The following is a 15,762-nucleotide window of genomic DNA, read 5'->3' on the forward strand; positions in this document are numbered from 1 at the left end:
TTTGCTCCGCAAAGGATTCTTTGCCAAGCCCGAGCCAGACCACTTGATTGACGAGCGACTTAGCAACCTTCCGTATTGAGACAAGTGTATCCAACACTTTCGACGGATCAAGCATTTTACCTCTCCACTACTTCAGCTGAATGTCTTGGCATAGATCGTGGACAGTCAGTGGCGTGCAGATCTGCTCTGTGCTCTGCAACGGTTGCAACTTACATGCGTGTTAGCATGTGGAGTGGACCATGGCCATGGCCTTCCTATAAGTATGTTATAGCTGCCATCAAGGTTATTCCATCTTCGTCGCATGTACCTTTAGATTGAGATACCATTATGAAGCTCTTATCAGTTTTGGCTTTGGCCGTATCATGTGCTTCTGCACAGCGCAAGTGTGGAACTACCAACAATAATGCCCCACAAAATCTCAGATACGAGGCCACCGCAGAGCCTGCTGACAGTCTTGCGGCTCGTCAAGCTTCGAGAGCAAGATATACTGTCGACACTTATGTTCATGTCATCACGACTCAGAACAAGAGTAGTCTGTACCCTCGTGAGATGGTTGAGCAGCAGGTATGGAATGTCTCAGTTTTACCGGGCGTGGAACTCCAGCTGATCGTTACTACAGATGCGAGTGATGAACGAGGCATATGCTTCTGCGCGCTTTGCTTTCAAGACGATCAGCATCGACTATACTGTCAATGACGCATGGGCTTCTGCTCTCGATGGGCCTCTGGAAGTGGAGTACAAGACCAAGTTGAGGAAGGGAGGCTACGATGACCTCAATCTGTATTTTTTGAGTGATCTCGGGAGTGAGTCTTCTCAATCCTACCTCTCACAAGAAGCACATAATACTAACCAACAAACCAGACGGCCTTCTCGGCTTCTGCTACTTCCCCGAACCCTTCGCCTCCCCAGAGCAACGCATCCTCGACGGCTGCGTAAACCTCGCGGGTAGCATGCCGGGCGGCGAAACTCCTTCCTACAACCTCGGTGCAACCGCCGTTCACGAAACCGGCCACTGGCTCGGACTCTTTCACACTTTCAGTGAAGATGGACTCGGCTGCAGCGGTCCAGGAGATTATGTCCTTGATACTCCTCACCAATTGAACGCTACTCGAGGATGTCCTGCTGTGAATCCTGATACTTGCCCCCAGCGACGGGGCGTGGATCCAATCCATAACTATATGGATTACTCGACTGATATTTGCATGTATGAGTTTACGAGGTTGCAGAGTTTGAGGATGAGGGTTATGTATGCGACATTGAGGAGGACACAGAGAGATAGGAAGTAGGGGTCGCTGATTTGTGGGTCGCTGATTTGTGGGACTCTGATGATGGAGATATGAGGATATGAGATATGATTAATCAATACAGAGAATATGAAGGCATGCGATATTATGGCCAACAGCTGGGCGGATGCCGAACCACGAGTATAGCAATGGCACCAAGGGCTGACTTGCATGGCTATAAACGCTATGATATTGAGTCAAGCAGAATTCAACACCAATCCGTTGCAAAGTAGACTCCGGCGATGTGTGCTCGAGATCTCGTGTCCGACTGCCATGCGATACAACCCTAACTATAAGTGACGCAGCAGCATTGGGGATATCTATACTACTATACCACAGTGGAGTTTGACAAAGAAGAGGCCAAACAAAGCTCACCGACTGTGCGAGCTACAAGTATTGGGTCGACCGGACATTTTTCCAAGCATCTGCAACGTCTACGCCGCAGAAGACAAATAGCCTGCTTGCCTTTTACAATGCTGACCTTGAAGAAAGTCAGAGTGCGTGATTGACCCAGACTAGAAGCATGTTAGCTTTGCACCTTGGAGCGATTATCGAAACCGATTCTTCTTTTCCTTCCAGCATCTCCAAATGACTCCTAGCCAGACTTGCTGGCATGATATTCCTCGATTACCGCGCATTGTAACACGGAAAAGGAGTGATGAGCCATTCAAGAAAATTTGAAACATGCCTATAATATTCGAAACCACATTAGAGACTGGAGCAAGCTAGAGTGATCCAAGAGCCAGATAGTCTGAATCAAAGGGCTACATATAGCGCAGTCTAGTCATTGCTCGTGCACAGCATCGATCTCGGGACTCTGCTGACTGGCTATGTTATGATCTCTGCAAGGTGAGCTAGCAAATTCTCGGTAAGCACAGTAGAGTGAAACGCAGGACAATTTTGCACACGGTATACTCTGTGGCAATCTAGAGACGTGCTGCTGTCGTCATGAATTTGTGCGTTGTTATTTGCAATGCTACCTAGCCGAACCGCCGCGGTGGGCAGCCTGGGCGCCAGAAACTTGCACCTTCTCGCATTCTTGCTAATCGTAAACCACACGTCATGCGATCAACTGCTCTTTTTTCAGGTCCCTGTCTAGCGCCACTCCTCAAGCGAATGTGCAAGTCGCGATATCTGATCCTCGTTCCTTGAAGTCTGCAGTCTGTTCAACACATGTGAACTCCGATGTTTCAGATGCCTCTACCGTGGTACGACATTATGCGTGCGCACCCAACTCTGTCTTTCCCGACCTCAAAACATCCCAAATGGGTCGCGCGGGACACCATCAGGGCCTTGGACCCACCAGATGCCATTCTCGTCCTTGAATGCACCGATTGGACTGAAATAGTCGTCCATACCGTCCGGCTCGTTAGCTAGGTTGGTGAAGGCGGAAAACCTCTCGTGCGTAACGCCAGATGAATTCAATAGGTTCGAGTCCGGTAGGAGAGGCTCAGTAGGATAGATGGACGGGGGGTTACCGTGAATGATACCTTGGTGTGGGGCCGTCTCTTCAGCCCCAAGATCGAAATCGCTTGGAGTACGTCCTGCTGGGGCGTGCGAGGTGTGGGGAGCTGGATGACCAGTCGACTCGTGGCGAGTATTATCGCCTTCAGTCGGACCCTCGTCAGACTGCAGTGGGGTGAGCAACACGGTCTCTACGTTGGTAGCGACGGCTGGCGATGCAAGCTTGCCAGAAGCCTGCTGTCTCTTATGTGGAGGTACGATCTGCTCAAAGACGGAGCCTCGCTCATACGTGTAAAGAGATCGCTTACCCTTCCGGGAAGCCTGCTGTTCGTGGTTCTCCGTACCGTTGGTGCCAGCGTTTTGCAATCCAGTGTCTGGTGTAGCAGTTTGATGTATCGTCGCATGTTGAGGGTCCTTTGGCGTATAGGCGATCCAGCCATCAGATGAAGATGCTTGAGCTGCTGTGGAGTGGACTTGCTCACTCTCGCTGCCACCGCGAGGCGTCTTTGCATTGGTTGAGGTTTTCATGCTGCCTTTGGTTGCGCCGCTAGCCTTGGTGGACTCTGCTACCGCCTGCTTGAGCGCTTCGTGAGTGGCCTGCTTCGCGCCATTGCTCTTCTTGTACTTGAAGTTCTTGCAACCTGTGGTGGCTGGAATCACTACAAGTTCCTTGATCGCCTCGCGGCCGCCTTTGAGCAAGTTCATACAAGCTTTCTTGTTTGTTAACAGGCCGTCCAGGATCTCTTGCAAGGACTCTTTCGCGCTGAAGGTCAACTCTGCCGGATATTGGGTGTTGATGGTCTCGAGCAAATCCAGGCCGTGCAGATAGTACTCGCATAGCACCTCAACGATGTTGATAGCGAGAGCTGATATTGCAAGATGGCGTCTTTCGCTTGTGTCAAAATGCTTTATCAGAAAAGCACCGAAATCAGCAGCCATTTTGACCTTCAGCGTGTCATCCGAAGTGCCGCCGGTGGTCACAGGCATGGTGACGATCGCCTCAAAGACTTGCTTTTGAGCGTGAAGTTTGTTTTCGACAATCTCATCGACATCGGTGATCTTACGATTCGGATGTCGTGATGTGCGCTCAGAGTAAGCCCTAGCTTCTTCGGCGTCGAATTCGTGCATCTCTCCGTCAAATTGGGGAAGGAAATCACCAGAGTCGTCCCGTATGTCGAGCTTGGGGAAATCTTGCAGCGCTACATCTTCAATATCTGCCGTCTGCAACTCTGCTCCCACGACTCCATCTGCGAGCCACTGTGCCGTCTGCGCCTCTTTCAGGCTTTGCAGAACGGAAGATTCTCCGACGGCGTAGTATCGACGTGGGCTGAGAAGTGACGCAACGGTGAACATCATGATGCGCAGATTGGGGGCAATACCTGATGCGAGAACTCGATCCACCGTCTCCAGCAAAGCACGCATCTGAGCTCGAGGCATTTCTTGTTCACTGAAAAGCGCTTCCCATAGCTTGACCAAGAGGTCATTCGCATATGAGGGACTATCGATAGCTTGGTCGCGAAGACAAGATGTCGTAACGCCAGACATAGCGGCCGGTTCCACGCGCATGAGGCTAACAACTGCCGACAGCGTAACCTTTCTGAGCTTTCCAGTGACCGCCTGATGAGATGAGACTCTGAAGGCACGGTTTAGTTTGGCTGATAGGTTCGTACTCTGATGGAGCAACAGGTGGCGGTAAGCAGCTCGTCCAGCGCTCGCGAAGAATAGCACCTCCAGAACGTCAAGAATGTCTTTGGTCGTCAATCCTTGAGTACTGCCACGCTGCTGTTTCGCCAAGGCATACAGTTCTTTCAGCATCTGCATTGTAGCAGGTATATCTCGTAGCTGTGCAGCAAGACCTTGTTGTAGGGCCTGCTCAACCACGCTCGACCTGTCTTCGCCCTTGTCGGAGTGGTACGCATCTTTCAAACTGAGTCGTTGACCAGAGTCGTCGACAAACTCGAAGTCGCAATGCGCGGCCACGAGTGCAGCCTCTGCATCATCCTTGGTGGTGAGTTTGATAACCTCCTTGCCGGTCATGATCACGGGGACAGTGATAGAAAGGTCGTATGTCGGTACGGCTTCGCCTATGGTTGGTTGCCCTGGCAGATTTCCTGGTGGAAACCGCCAATAGTGGACTTGACGTGCGACACGGCCATCAGCTGGAGGAGCGCTTGCTCTGGAGGGTCAGGCACTCCAAGGCGCAATGGTGGAACTCGGTCGAGCTGCTGATTGCTGTGTCGGACTGCGTTTGTCTGGGGTTTACGCTGGCGAGGGATGCCGAGGTGGGTGATGCAAGTGCAGTCGATGCGGATCGGGACAGATGCTGTGCAAGATGTCGACTTGGTGCAAATGAACGTGGAGAGATTTGCTGTTGCCGGATGAAGAGGGCTGGGTAAGTGACAAGACCCGTCTGGCGGCCCGCATGTCTCCTTCGGGATCGAGGTGAATCAAAGGTGAATTTCTGCAATCGAGTCGCGCGTTATTGGCAGGCCAACCCGCCTTGTAATCATCTTGACTCTGGTACTCACCAACAGGAGCCAGTGTGCACGCTGTGCGTGGCCAAGCATGTTTCCCACAGCTGGACTTATACTGTTCCCCTCAAGCGGCTGTTTATTTACTGCGAGTCTTGGTTGACTGTAGGGCGACGGCAACAACGAAGTCGCCTTATATGCTGCCGGTACTGTTCGTTGTGAGATTCTTGACATCCTACCGGCCGTCGGACCTCTTGAAGCCAAGGAGAGGACATCCCTGAGCTCCACATGTCCATTTGCACTTTGGCTGATGCCCAAGTGCATGGCTTTCTTATGGGCGCAATTGCCAGAATTGGAGCTATCTCTCTTGCTGCAGTGCTGGCAACCTGAGCGAGGGCTGAGCATGACGGGGAGCTTGTTTTGTGTGTAGTAAATCGAGAAAGAGACCAGGCGCTGAGCTGATCTGTTATCAGTGGTCCTCGCGCTGATCCCTCTGTCTGATGCATATATCTCGGTGTCTGTGGTGACATATAAAACCTGTGCTTTGAAGCGGCGGTCATGACAGTCTTGTCAGCAACAGCAGTGGCCTATCAAGGAAGTTTGAAGACGTCGAACTGCGCTGGGGGTGTCTCGCCGAAGCCGCGCGCAGGCCAGGCGTGGATGGGTACGAGCAGCACCTTGCAGCTCTGCCATAGTCTCAGCATGATGTCGACTTGCGACTGAGGGTAGCTTGTGAGTGTCATATGGAGATGACGAATTGCTACTGCTTGCAAAACAGTGGTGAGCAAGAGCCCTGAGCAAACAAGCATACGTTCAGCACAAGGACAACAAAGAGCATCGTGCGGGCCCGGCCGGCTGGACAATGAGTCTCTGAATAGAATATAAGCGAGAGGCATCCAGATCTCACCCATTAGGGAGCGGCCTCTTTGGTCACGCCATTGAGCGATGCTTCGACCAATCTTGGTGAACCGCGCGAATCGTAGTAATCTTGGCTGAAAACGATCACCACAGATATGAGTTTGTCGCCTGGTTCAGGAATTTTGGTCCATAGTGGCTCCATGACGCTTTTGAGGATCTCTGGCAGGCGTAGATGGTTGACTTCGATAATATTTGCTTGTTGATTGATGGTATGAAGTTGACATTGGAGCAAGCGAAGTCAACCGCCAAGCCTCGGCCCAACCAGGTGGACCAGGGTTGCATGAGCAAAAACCTCTGGGACAACAGCGGCTCTCTCCCCTGCGTGTACAGCAGAATGTGGTTGTCGAATTCAGTCCAGTCCAGTCCAGTACTTTGCTGCTCAAAGATTTTTGGCATCAGCATTTCAGAACTGCACAACCAGCAAGACTGACATTGACCGCAGTAGCCGCGGCGCCTCCGCTCCATACGACTTGCCAAATGTGCTGGTCAGCTTCCGGTCTGCAGAGGAAGGCAGGATGAGACATTCAAGCCGCCAGCATGTGTTCTGGACTCTCTCAGCCTGTCGCCTTCATGGAAATCTCTCCGAATGAAACTTCACATCTCCTGCCGAGCAAAGCCGTCCGCTGGCGGCATCCCGCAACTTCTTCCCCGATGCAATCCCTCAGCCGAAAATGCTCATAATCCTCCACTTCCGTCAGGTCCATCGATGAAACACCGACGCCCTCCTGCCTGCTTATGCGACCCCTCAGAGCACCCGAGAGAGCTGTGGTCGCAGCTATGGCTTCGGCGTGATCCTTTGGCTGGGCCGCTGAAGTCAGAACAAGGCGCCGCGGCTGAAGCAAGTACCAGCCTTCATCTCTGGTTGTCTCCCCTTACGAATGGCAGCACGAGGCGCAGTACTTTCGATTGCACAAATACTGCTGTTGCTCGACGCTCTCCTTGCTGATCTGGACTACCTTTCATTGCAAGATCTCTTCGACTGAGTGAAGCAGCACAGTTCCATTCTGTCATGGCCCCCATCATACTTCGCCCTCATTCATGTGAACATTGCGAGAAGATCGTGTTCGACCGAACAATTCGGCCGCCCCCTCCTTCAAACTCTCCAAGGACATGGGACGATCTCCACGATTCCAACGATGCTGACTTGCGGGCCAGGACTCTTCCTGACTTTACCCTCGCACATCTCCTTGAGGGCAGCGAAGATGGCTGCGAATTGTGTTCATGGATTTTGAATGACGAATGTATAACTCTAGAGACAATAGCGGGACTTTGTTCATGGATTGCGGATGACATGCTGCGAAAGTCAATGGAACAAGCCTCCATGTGGGTAACCTCCTTGATTCCATCCACTCCAGAGCAAACGACGCGTGCACTGGCGAACGAGAAGCCGAAAGATTTTGAAAAAATGTGCCTATTTCTCGGCGCAAAAATCGATGCGGATATTTTGCGGGTGGAGTTTTTCGGGCTTTGGGACCCAGACGGCAACCAAATCGTATGTCGCACCCGACATGGATTCCGAGTCCAAGTTCCTGAAGGTACATATCTGCTTGAGTGCACTGCTCTTTTATTTCGCTACTGCTAACGGGTTTGTAGACAGTCCCGCTGCCGCATATGTAACCACCAGGCCAATAGATGATGAAGCCGGATCGTCGGAAACGTTCGCGAAGATATCTCTATGGCGCGCCACCTGTCTTCAAGAACACCACGACAGCTGTCCAACTCCGAACTCTACATTCGTGCCCAAACGACTGGTCGAGGTGCAAGATGCTGACGGCTTTGATTGTTTACGCTTGCGCGAAACAGAGCACGTGGGCCATCCACCTTACATCCCATTGAGTTACTGCTGGGGAGACGACCAAGCGATTATCTCGACGAGAACGACAGTTTCTACCTGGATGAAATCTATACCGTATGACCACCTGCCACAAACTCTGAAAGATGCGATCACCGCCTGTCGCAACCTGCAAGTCCGCTTCTTGTGGGTGGACGCGCTGTGCATTGTACAAGATGACGACCAGGACCGATCCCAACAAATTGCACTGATGCCACAAATATACAGAAATGGACAACTCACAATTGCGGCAGCTTCAGCTGCAGATGCGAGAGAGGGATTTCTCCACAGACGACAGTTGCCGAACTCAGAGACCACCGCTTTCACTTTGCCTTACGTGTGTCCCGATGCTGAGAAGAGCCATATAACTTTGTACCGTCTTGACGAAAGATCATCTCCCCTCGATACGAGAGCATGGACTATGCAGGAGCGGCTGCTCTCACCACGCACACTGGAATTCTCGAATCACCAAGTGCGCTGGCTATGTCGTGGTTGCCTCGATCAACCAGGTTGGACCGACGGATGGCTCATGAAACCCGAAGTTGATTCCCGCCAGCACAACATCCTGCCGAAAGAGGTTTTCGGCCGAGCTTTCAATACTGCTCAGCTGGTACCCCAAACCAATAATCTAACGGATCCGAAAGCAAGTAAAAAAGACTGGTATGCTCTCGTCCGAGCCTATACCCATCGTGCACTCAAGAGACCAACAGATCGAATATTGGCATTATCTGGTCTTGCGAAAGAATACAGTGTTGCGGTCGACGATGCATACCTTGCTGGTATGTGGCGCAAGTCACTGCTCACCGAGCTGCTATGGACCGTGGAGGGAACTACGTATCCTGCACCGACTTCATTTCAGGGTCCGTCATGGTCTTGGACATCTGTAAATGGTACGATCAACTTCAAAGGTCAATATGGATCATTTCATGGCCGTTCGGAAGAACAAGCGTGGGCCAAAGTTGTAGACTGTAATCCGACCCTTGTTGAAGGCAGCGCACCATTCGGAGCTGTCAAAGAAAATCAAAGCAGTCTGGTGCTCGAAGCAAGACTTTTACCTGCTATGCTGCTCCCCTCGAGTCCTCCAAGTGGTCTCAGGTCGAGTGAAGAGCACCAAGCCATCGTAATGAAAATGAACGACGATGGCAAGATGCAACAATTTCGGGTCGAGATCGATGCTTCTGACTTCGCAAACCGCGCGGCAGAAACAGCTCCGAGCTGGACCGAGATCGTGCTTCTCGAGTTATTCAGCACATTCATGAGCAGTCAATGGACTATTAAAGGTCTGGTTCTGCGCAGTGGGACACTGTCTAGATTCCAGAATAGCGAGGTGGAACAGCGCCCAGTGGTGGAAGCACAAAACGACACAGGCAGCTTCGTGAGCGGCCCACTCATTCCAGAATCAACTCCTCCGGCATCGAGCACGGACTATCTACGCTATCAAAGAAGACTTCAGCAGGTGAAGCAGCAGAGAGAAATGGAAGCGAACAGGCTATATCAGCAAAGGAATGAGCCCGACGAGAACGTCTTCTACCGCGTCGGTATGTTCGATTACACTTCGAGCTACAGCCAGGAAGCCTACAACAAGAACGCGCTCCGAGAGTGCAATTGGTTTAAGTACTGCGTTCCACGAGCGGCGAAGATACTGTAGCCGAAAAAAATTTTCAACTGGAATTCCGCACGGAACGGCGAGTCGAGCATCTACAAATGAGGCCGCCAGCTAAGCACCGCACCCACGCACTGGGCTTTCATCCTTTTCTACAAATTTCATCCCCAGTAAACTTTCTGTTTAAGTGTTTGCCACCTAGAATCTCCTCACGAAACCAAGATAAACTGGCCTATAGACACGCAATAGATCTCTTGTACTATAGCCGCAATATTGCCTCGGGTTGAGCATTTGATCTAGCTTACTTGTCGCGCAGCACAGTACTCTATACCACCGGAGGATTCGTGCAGTCCAGCTCTCTTGAGAGCATAAATACAAGTTTTTTTTTGATCTTCGTCGCGGATACCACAGAACGGCATGCCACTTTGTCCCTCAAACCCAACAAACGTCACTCACTCCTGGGCAGTTGGCTCAGTCAGCAACATAACGAGTACACAATAGCCGGAGCATCCATATACTACAGATACGACACGATGCACAAACAAGCTCTCAAGAGAATGCACAAGCACTCACAGAACATGAATATGAGCAATGTCTCAGGTCTCCTGCATGTCGATGTTATCTCCACACTTAACTCCGCGTTTCAATGCAGAGCTCCCTCGAGCTCTCCCAAAAAGTGGAGAAAGCATCCTGCAGAACGGCGATAGCTCCATCTACCGCGCTGACCTGCATCAAGCGAGGGCCAATTGAGAGCGATCATCATGACATAGCGCGCGAGGAAGTGGTATAGATATAAGTGGTCAGCTTGGACTTTCACAAAATCGAACTTGCATTTCGAATCAACTTTCTCGTATCCCACAAAACACGCTTCAACAATGCAAGCCGCCGAAGCCCCCAAAAGCCTCTTGGGCTACCATCGCATTCTCTCTCCCTCGGCCGGAGTGCGCGTCAGCCCACTATGTCTCGGTGCCATGAACTTCGGCGAAGCCTGGAAAGGTTTCATGGGAGAATGTAGTAAAGAGACAACATTTGAGATGTTGGATTACTTTTATGAGTAGGTCGTCTCTTTCCACATTCCGCTCTGCGAAGCACTTTTTTGTAGAAGCTGACATTTCCCTCGCTAGGCAAGGCGGAAACTTCATCGATACCGCGAACACGTACCAGAATGAAGAGAGTGAGTTGTGGCTGGGAGAGTGGATGGAGTCGAGGGGAGTCAGAGATGAGATGATCATTGCTACGAAGGTGAGCTGCGACGAACGAAAGAAATGAGACATCGGAAAGGAAAAGCCATGCTAAATGAAATGTGAACAGTACACCTCCGGCTATCGTCGCCACGCAGGAGGCATCCAGAGCAACTATACCGGCAACAACACCAAATCCCTTCACGTCAGTGTCGAAGCGAGTTTGAAAAAGATGAAAACCACCTACATCGACGTCCTCTACGTCCACTGGTGGGACTTCACCGCTTCGGTCGAGGAAGTGATGAAGTCGCTCAACACGATTTGTGATCAAGGCAAGGTCCTGTACTTGGGAGTCAGCGACACGCCTGCATGGATCGTGGCAAAAGCGAACCAGTGGGCGAGAGATCACGGATTGCGACAATTCGTCGTCTATCAAGGCCGCTGGTCTGCTGCGGATCGCGACTTCGAGCGAGAGATTATTCCCATGTGTGAGGCTGAGGGCATGGGTCTTGCTCCGTGGGGCGCGTTGGGAGGTGGTGACTTCAAGACTGAAGAGCAGAAGAAGCTGCAAGAAGGTCGAAACATGGGCGCGATTGGTCGTCCGCCGAACCCGAGGAATGCTGAAGTTGCCAAGGTGCTTGAGAAGGTTGCCAACAAGAAGGGCACGCTTATCACCAGTGTTGCGTATGTGTTCCCAGGAGCTGTGGTATGACGACGCTGACTTCTCTCTCTGCAGGCTGGCCTATGTCATGCAAAAGACACCCAACGTGTTCCCCATCGTCGGCGGTCGAAAGATCGAACATCTAAAAGGCAACATCGAGGCCTTGGGTAAGTGTTGCACAGTGATCGGTTGAGCAAAGAGCTAATAAGGTGCCACAGGTCTCAAATTGTCGCAAGAAGATATCGACGAGATCGAATCGGCGTATCCGTTCTCCATTGGCTTCCCGATGAACATGTTGTTCGGCAGCGATACTCCGAAGAGTACCACTGGTGGAGATGTCGTGCTGACCAAGATGGCCGCACACATCGATGTGGTTCCGCGGCCAAAGCCTATTGAGGCGCGTGAGAAGGCTTGAGCGGAACTAGAGTAACCGCATGGTTGGTCGAGTCAAGACCTGCGTGGATGAGAATAGCGACCGTTGTGAGCTGCAAGTATGACGACTTCGTTTACACTGTCCTCCGTTTGCAGCTGCTTCTTGCTATCGTTTTCCATGCTGCGAACGTTAGCCAAATGGTTCGGAAGTGAGACGGCATTGATCAATAGTAGGCAAGGATGCCACTGTGGAGTCGGTCGTCACAGCTACCGCGGGCTTCCAGACTTCCGTTTCGGAAGAGAGCTGCTTCCCTGAATTCGTGACCTTGGCCTTTGAATTGGTGTGCTCTCCTTGCTTGGCCAACCAGGAGCACATGTATGCCATGCGGAGGGGAGGAGCTCCTTGCTTGCCATGACTGCACCTCACCTCACCTCACCTTGCGTTGTTATGCGCCCATCGAACGTCGATGCATCGTGTCGATGCAGTATATCCTCGAGAACGACAACAAACAAGGCGAGCCGGATACTGATACCGAGCAAAGAGCAATGCGCCTCCCGAGAGGCGTTTGGCAAGGATGCCAGCAGGGAGCTTCGTGAGATGAGGCCTCATACCGTGCGGCGATTGGGCGGAGGTGGAATCAGCATCGCCATACATGACTGAGTCCACCGCGACGACGGGAGTCTGAAGATGTTGGTGGTCGTCGGGGTGAGACTGGTCGTATTTGTGCTGGCATGGGCGTGTTTCGAAGTGCTGTTCCTCGACGCCGAAACGGGCGAAGCTGCTCTTCACGTCGATCTTCTCATTTCGCTTCAGCCATTGAGCCAATCACGAGGCGCGCTGCGGCGACTAGGATGATGCTGTAAATGAGCAACACGACGGTCTGAGCTCGCCGCCTGTGTGTTTCTCACCCACGGAGGCCGTCGACCTCACCTTCCTCCGTGTCGTCGTCGTTGCGGACGGAGGAGCGGACTGCCACTGCCAAACCCACTCACCCCAGTCATTCGTTCCGGGAGCAGCAGCGCGACAGCAAGCAAACCGACGCGGCAATCACGCAGATGCAGCTCCCGCTCGACGCGTCCAACCACAGGCGGTGAAGCGATCAGGTACCACTCGTGCGTTGTTCAGGAACAGGACCGCACCCAGCCGTACCACTCCAGCCCGTCGGCCGCACAGCATCGCCATCTGCGCCGAACATCATCCCACCTCCTGGCCTCGCCCCGCCCGCGAGCGGCGCACCATGCGCCAACGAGAGCACGGCACCTCCAGCGACGATCACGGCGAGCTGGCCACCACCGACGAGTCACGCACCGGGCATCAACACTCCACGCAGCACGCGCATTATGCAGATCCAGACCGCACACATTGCCACTCCCAGTCCTTCTCGCAGCAATTAATCCGCATCGCTCCTGCCACCGCGCTATGCGCATTGCTCGCCGCCAGCATCCCCTCCGCCATGGCTCAGAATGGCTGCATATCGCTGGCCGGCTCAACGGCCTGTCCGGCATTCAGCAGCGCATCCATCTCGACCGACAGCAGCATTGTCGGACTGTTTCCGTTTCTCAGTAATGTTCAAAACGTCTCGTCCTTCGACTCCGGTATCGCGGCATACATTGATGGGGATTTTACACAATTACGGTGCGTTCTGGACCTGTATCCAGCCGTGTAGCTCCTCAAATTGACATTCCACAGATACCAACAACTAATCGGGTGCACCAATGTTGACCGAGGGAATACATCGGACTTTTACGCGCGATACACCACCAGCGTCCTCTGTAATGCAATAATACAAAACTCCATCGACGCCTGCGGCCTCTCCGGAACCGCGACGCGACCACTGTGCGCCGACTCTTGCGCCGACTATGCCCAGAGCGAGCAACGCATCGCCGCTAGCAACATCTGCGGCACTGCAGGCCCCAATGCGCTCACTCAAATCCGTGCCGACTTCACGAATTGCGCCTTGCCTGCTAACTCCATAACAGGAGCTTGCATTCAGGCAGTCGACAATCAGCCCAATGACTGTGGATTCACCGAGAACCTTTCCGGACTCTGCTCATACTGCTCCGCGAGCTCACCAAACGCAACGGATTCATGCTGTGTCTTCTCAAAAACGACGGAACGATGCGAAGGCGTCCAGCTGCCTGTGATAGCATCAGCCTCTCTCGCTCCAGTCACAGTCACCTTGACTCCGGGAGTGGTTGCAACGAGCAGCTCTGGAGCAGGGAGCGGGCACCACAACGGACTCACTGGTGGTCAGATAGCAGGTATCGTTGTTGGTAGTGTCCTCGGCGCCATCCTCCTGCTCGGTCTGATCATTGGTGGATGCCTGTTGTTCAAGAGGCGAAGAGACAATAGCCCTGTTTCAAGCGTCTTCAACCAGCCTTCGCCCGCCCGGCGGCAGCAAGAGATGGACTACAACGATGGTACAGGAGACTATCATGGGAATGGAATGGCAGTCTTGGGTGGAGGACGTGTTGCTCGCATGTCCGCACTGGAGAGTGCAGGCCACAACCATCATTACGCCATGGGACGTTACTCAAAAGACATCTCCGAAGAAGAGGCAACCCCAGATTCGAGACTTGCTCCACCTCCGAGGAAGCGAAGTGGCTCTCTCTCAAGTGGATCACAACTTGGCATTGTCGGCGCTGGTGCTCAAGACACTTCACCCAGTTCAGGCGGAGAGTTCACCTCACCTGAATCCAACGGACGAAGCGAGCAGCTCGCCTTCTTCAAGGACTACTACTCACAAGATGAGATCCACCCAGGTGACCTGGTATCGACGCTATGGGCCTACGAACCTCGCGCTGGCGACGAGTTCCAGCTGGAGCGAGGAGACATGATCAAAGTCATCGGAATCTGGGATGATGGCTGGGCCACCGGTGTTCGCGTCAGGCAACGCGCAGAAGACTGGCGAACAAGCGGAAATATACAACGTGACAGCGGGCTGAGCACAGCTCCTGGAAGCCGAGATCAAACCCCGGGCGAAGAGGGCGAAGTCAAGGCTTTCCCGCTTGTTTGCGTCTGCTTACCGGCACACTGGAAGAAGACGATCGAGGGCGACTCGACAGAAGGATCCGGCCCAGCTGTCTTTCCCGAACGAGGATGATCAGTGATCAAATCAAATCAATCAGAAATGGCATATGGTTACGATGTTACGGCATAGCGCGAGGCGTCTTACACTCTTTCCGCAATCGGACAGGCACTTCCGTGCAGCGTCTCTTTCCTACTTACGATCTACTGCTTTTTGTTCCCGCTTTTCAACTTCTCAACAACATCATACAAGATGCGCCGAAGATTGCGCAATCCTTATGTTGCTTTATACCCCGAGTCTATGGCGGAGGCACCACGTCTTCGCGAGCTCAGCAATTTTTTCGCGCTGGATTTTCCTGGATGGAAAGAGGAGGCTGGAGGGAGGGTGGTCAGAGGGCTGCGGACGTGAAGGGTAGGATCGGCATATCAGGCAGAGTCACGAGACGACAACACAGGCGAAGAGGGTCTGCAGATCTTGGCTACTCGCACGGCAGGGACAACTGGCAGCCTTTCGACGTTGATGACTCGAAAAGAGAATGCATGGCCGTCACACCGCACGCTCGTTGTCCGTCTCCCGTTCATGGACCATTCACAACCGGCCCGAATGAAGGCTGCGTGGGATACACCTTTGCGATACCCCTTCAATGGTCAGGCAGGCAGATGCAGAGCAGAAGCGCGAAAGGTCAAAACTTGTACATAGTAGAAACAGACAAATGGCAAAATGTGAAAGAACTTTCAAATCCAATGCTACATATCATGACTAAGTAGTGTCTGCTCCAATCAGATGTTTGAGAAGTGACAAAGAGTTGATGCAGGGCAGTGGTAGCAATCACATGCTGCCCAATGGCGAACGCCCGGTTGATGCCCAGGCATAGGTATATGCAAAGCACACAGCCAGGGACCAAAAGATCTGCTCGTGTTGCTGCGCTTTGTGTGAGTTTTGCCACATG

The 15,762-nt window shown here is 52.7% G+C and overlaps 5 protein-coding genes across 5 annotated transcripts; 4 read left to right on the plus strand and 1 right to left on the minus strand.

Moving 5' to 3' along the window:
- Positions 1-327: 327 nt before the first annotated feature.
- On the plus strand, positions 328-1,286 carry RHO25_007439 (uncharacterized protein; the record flags this gene model as incomplete). The annotated part of the gene is made up of 3 exons (XM_023599627.1): positions 328-564; positions 620-803; positions 862-1,286. 3 exons carry the CDS (start codon positions 328-330, stop codon positions 1,284-1,286), a joined length of 846 nt encoding a protein of 281 aa, XP_023449507.1.
- A 1,248-nt stretch (positions 1,287-2,534) lies between these two features.
- Positions 2,535-4,784, minus strand: RHO25_007440 (uncharacterized protein; the record flags this gene model as incomplete). Its single annotated transcript, XM_023599628.2, has 1 exon — positions 2,535-4,784. One exon carries the CDS (start codon positions 4,782-4,784, stop codon positions 2,535-2,537), a length of 2,250 nt encoding a protein of 749 aa, XP_023449506.1.
- A 2,860-nt stretch (positions 4,785-7,644) lies between these two features.
- On the plus strand, positions 7,645-9,615 carry RHO25_007441 (uncharacterized protein; the record flags this gene model as incomplete). The annotated part of the gene is made up of 1 exon (XM_065602946.1): positions 7,645-9,615. The coding sequence occupies one exon, from the start codon at positions 7,645-7,647 to the stop codon at positions 9,613-9,615; it is 1,971 nt and encodes a 656-aa protein (XP_065459018.1).
- An 830-nt stretch (positions 9,616-10,445) lies between these two features.
- RHO25_007442 (uncharacterized protein) lies at positions 10,446-11,827 on the plus strand (the record flags this gene model as incomplete). Its single annotated transcript, XM_023599630.2, has 5 exons — positions 10,446-10,624; positions 10,695-10,812; positions 10,882-11,435; positions 11,488-11,579; positions 11,631-11,827. The coding sequence occupies 5 exons, from the start codon at positions 10,446-10,448 to the stop codon at positions 11,825-11,827; spliced, it is 1,140 nt and encodes a 379-aa protein (XP_023449343.1).
- Positions 11,828-13,022: 1,195 nt separating this feature from the next.
- On the plus strand, positions 13,023-14,888 carry RHO25_007443 (uncharacterized protein; the record flags this gene model as incomplete). The annotated part of the gene is made up of 2 exons (XM_023599631.2): positions 13,023-13,420; positions 13,475-14,888. 2 exons carry the CDS (start codon positions 13,023-13,025, stop codon positions 14,886-14,888), a joined length of 1,812 nt encoding a protein of 603 aa, XP_023448770.1.
- Positions 14,889-15,762: the final 874 nt, after the last annotated feature.

Source organism: Cercospora beticola, chromosome 5 (genome assembly GCF_033473495.1).
Source record: "Cercospora beticola chromosome 5, complete sequence".
NCBI lineage: Eukaryota > Fungi > Ascomycota > Dothideomycetes > Mycosphaerellales > Mycosphaerellaceae > Cercospora > Cercospora beticola.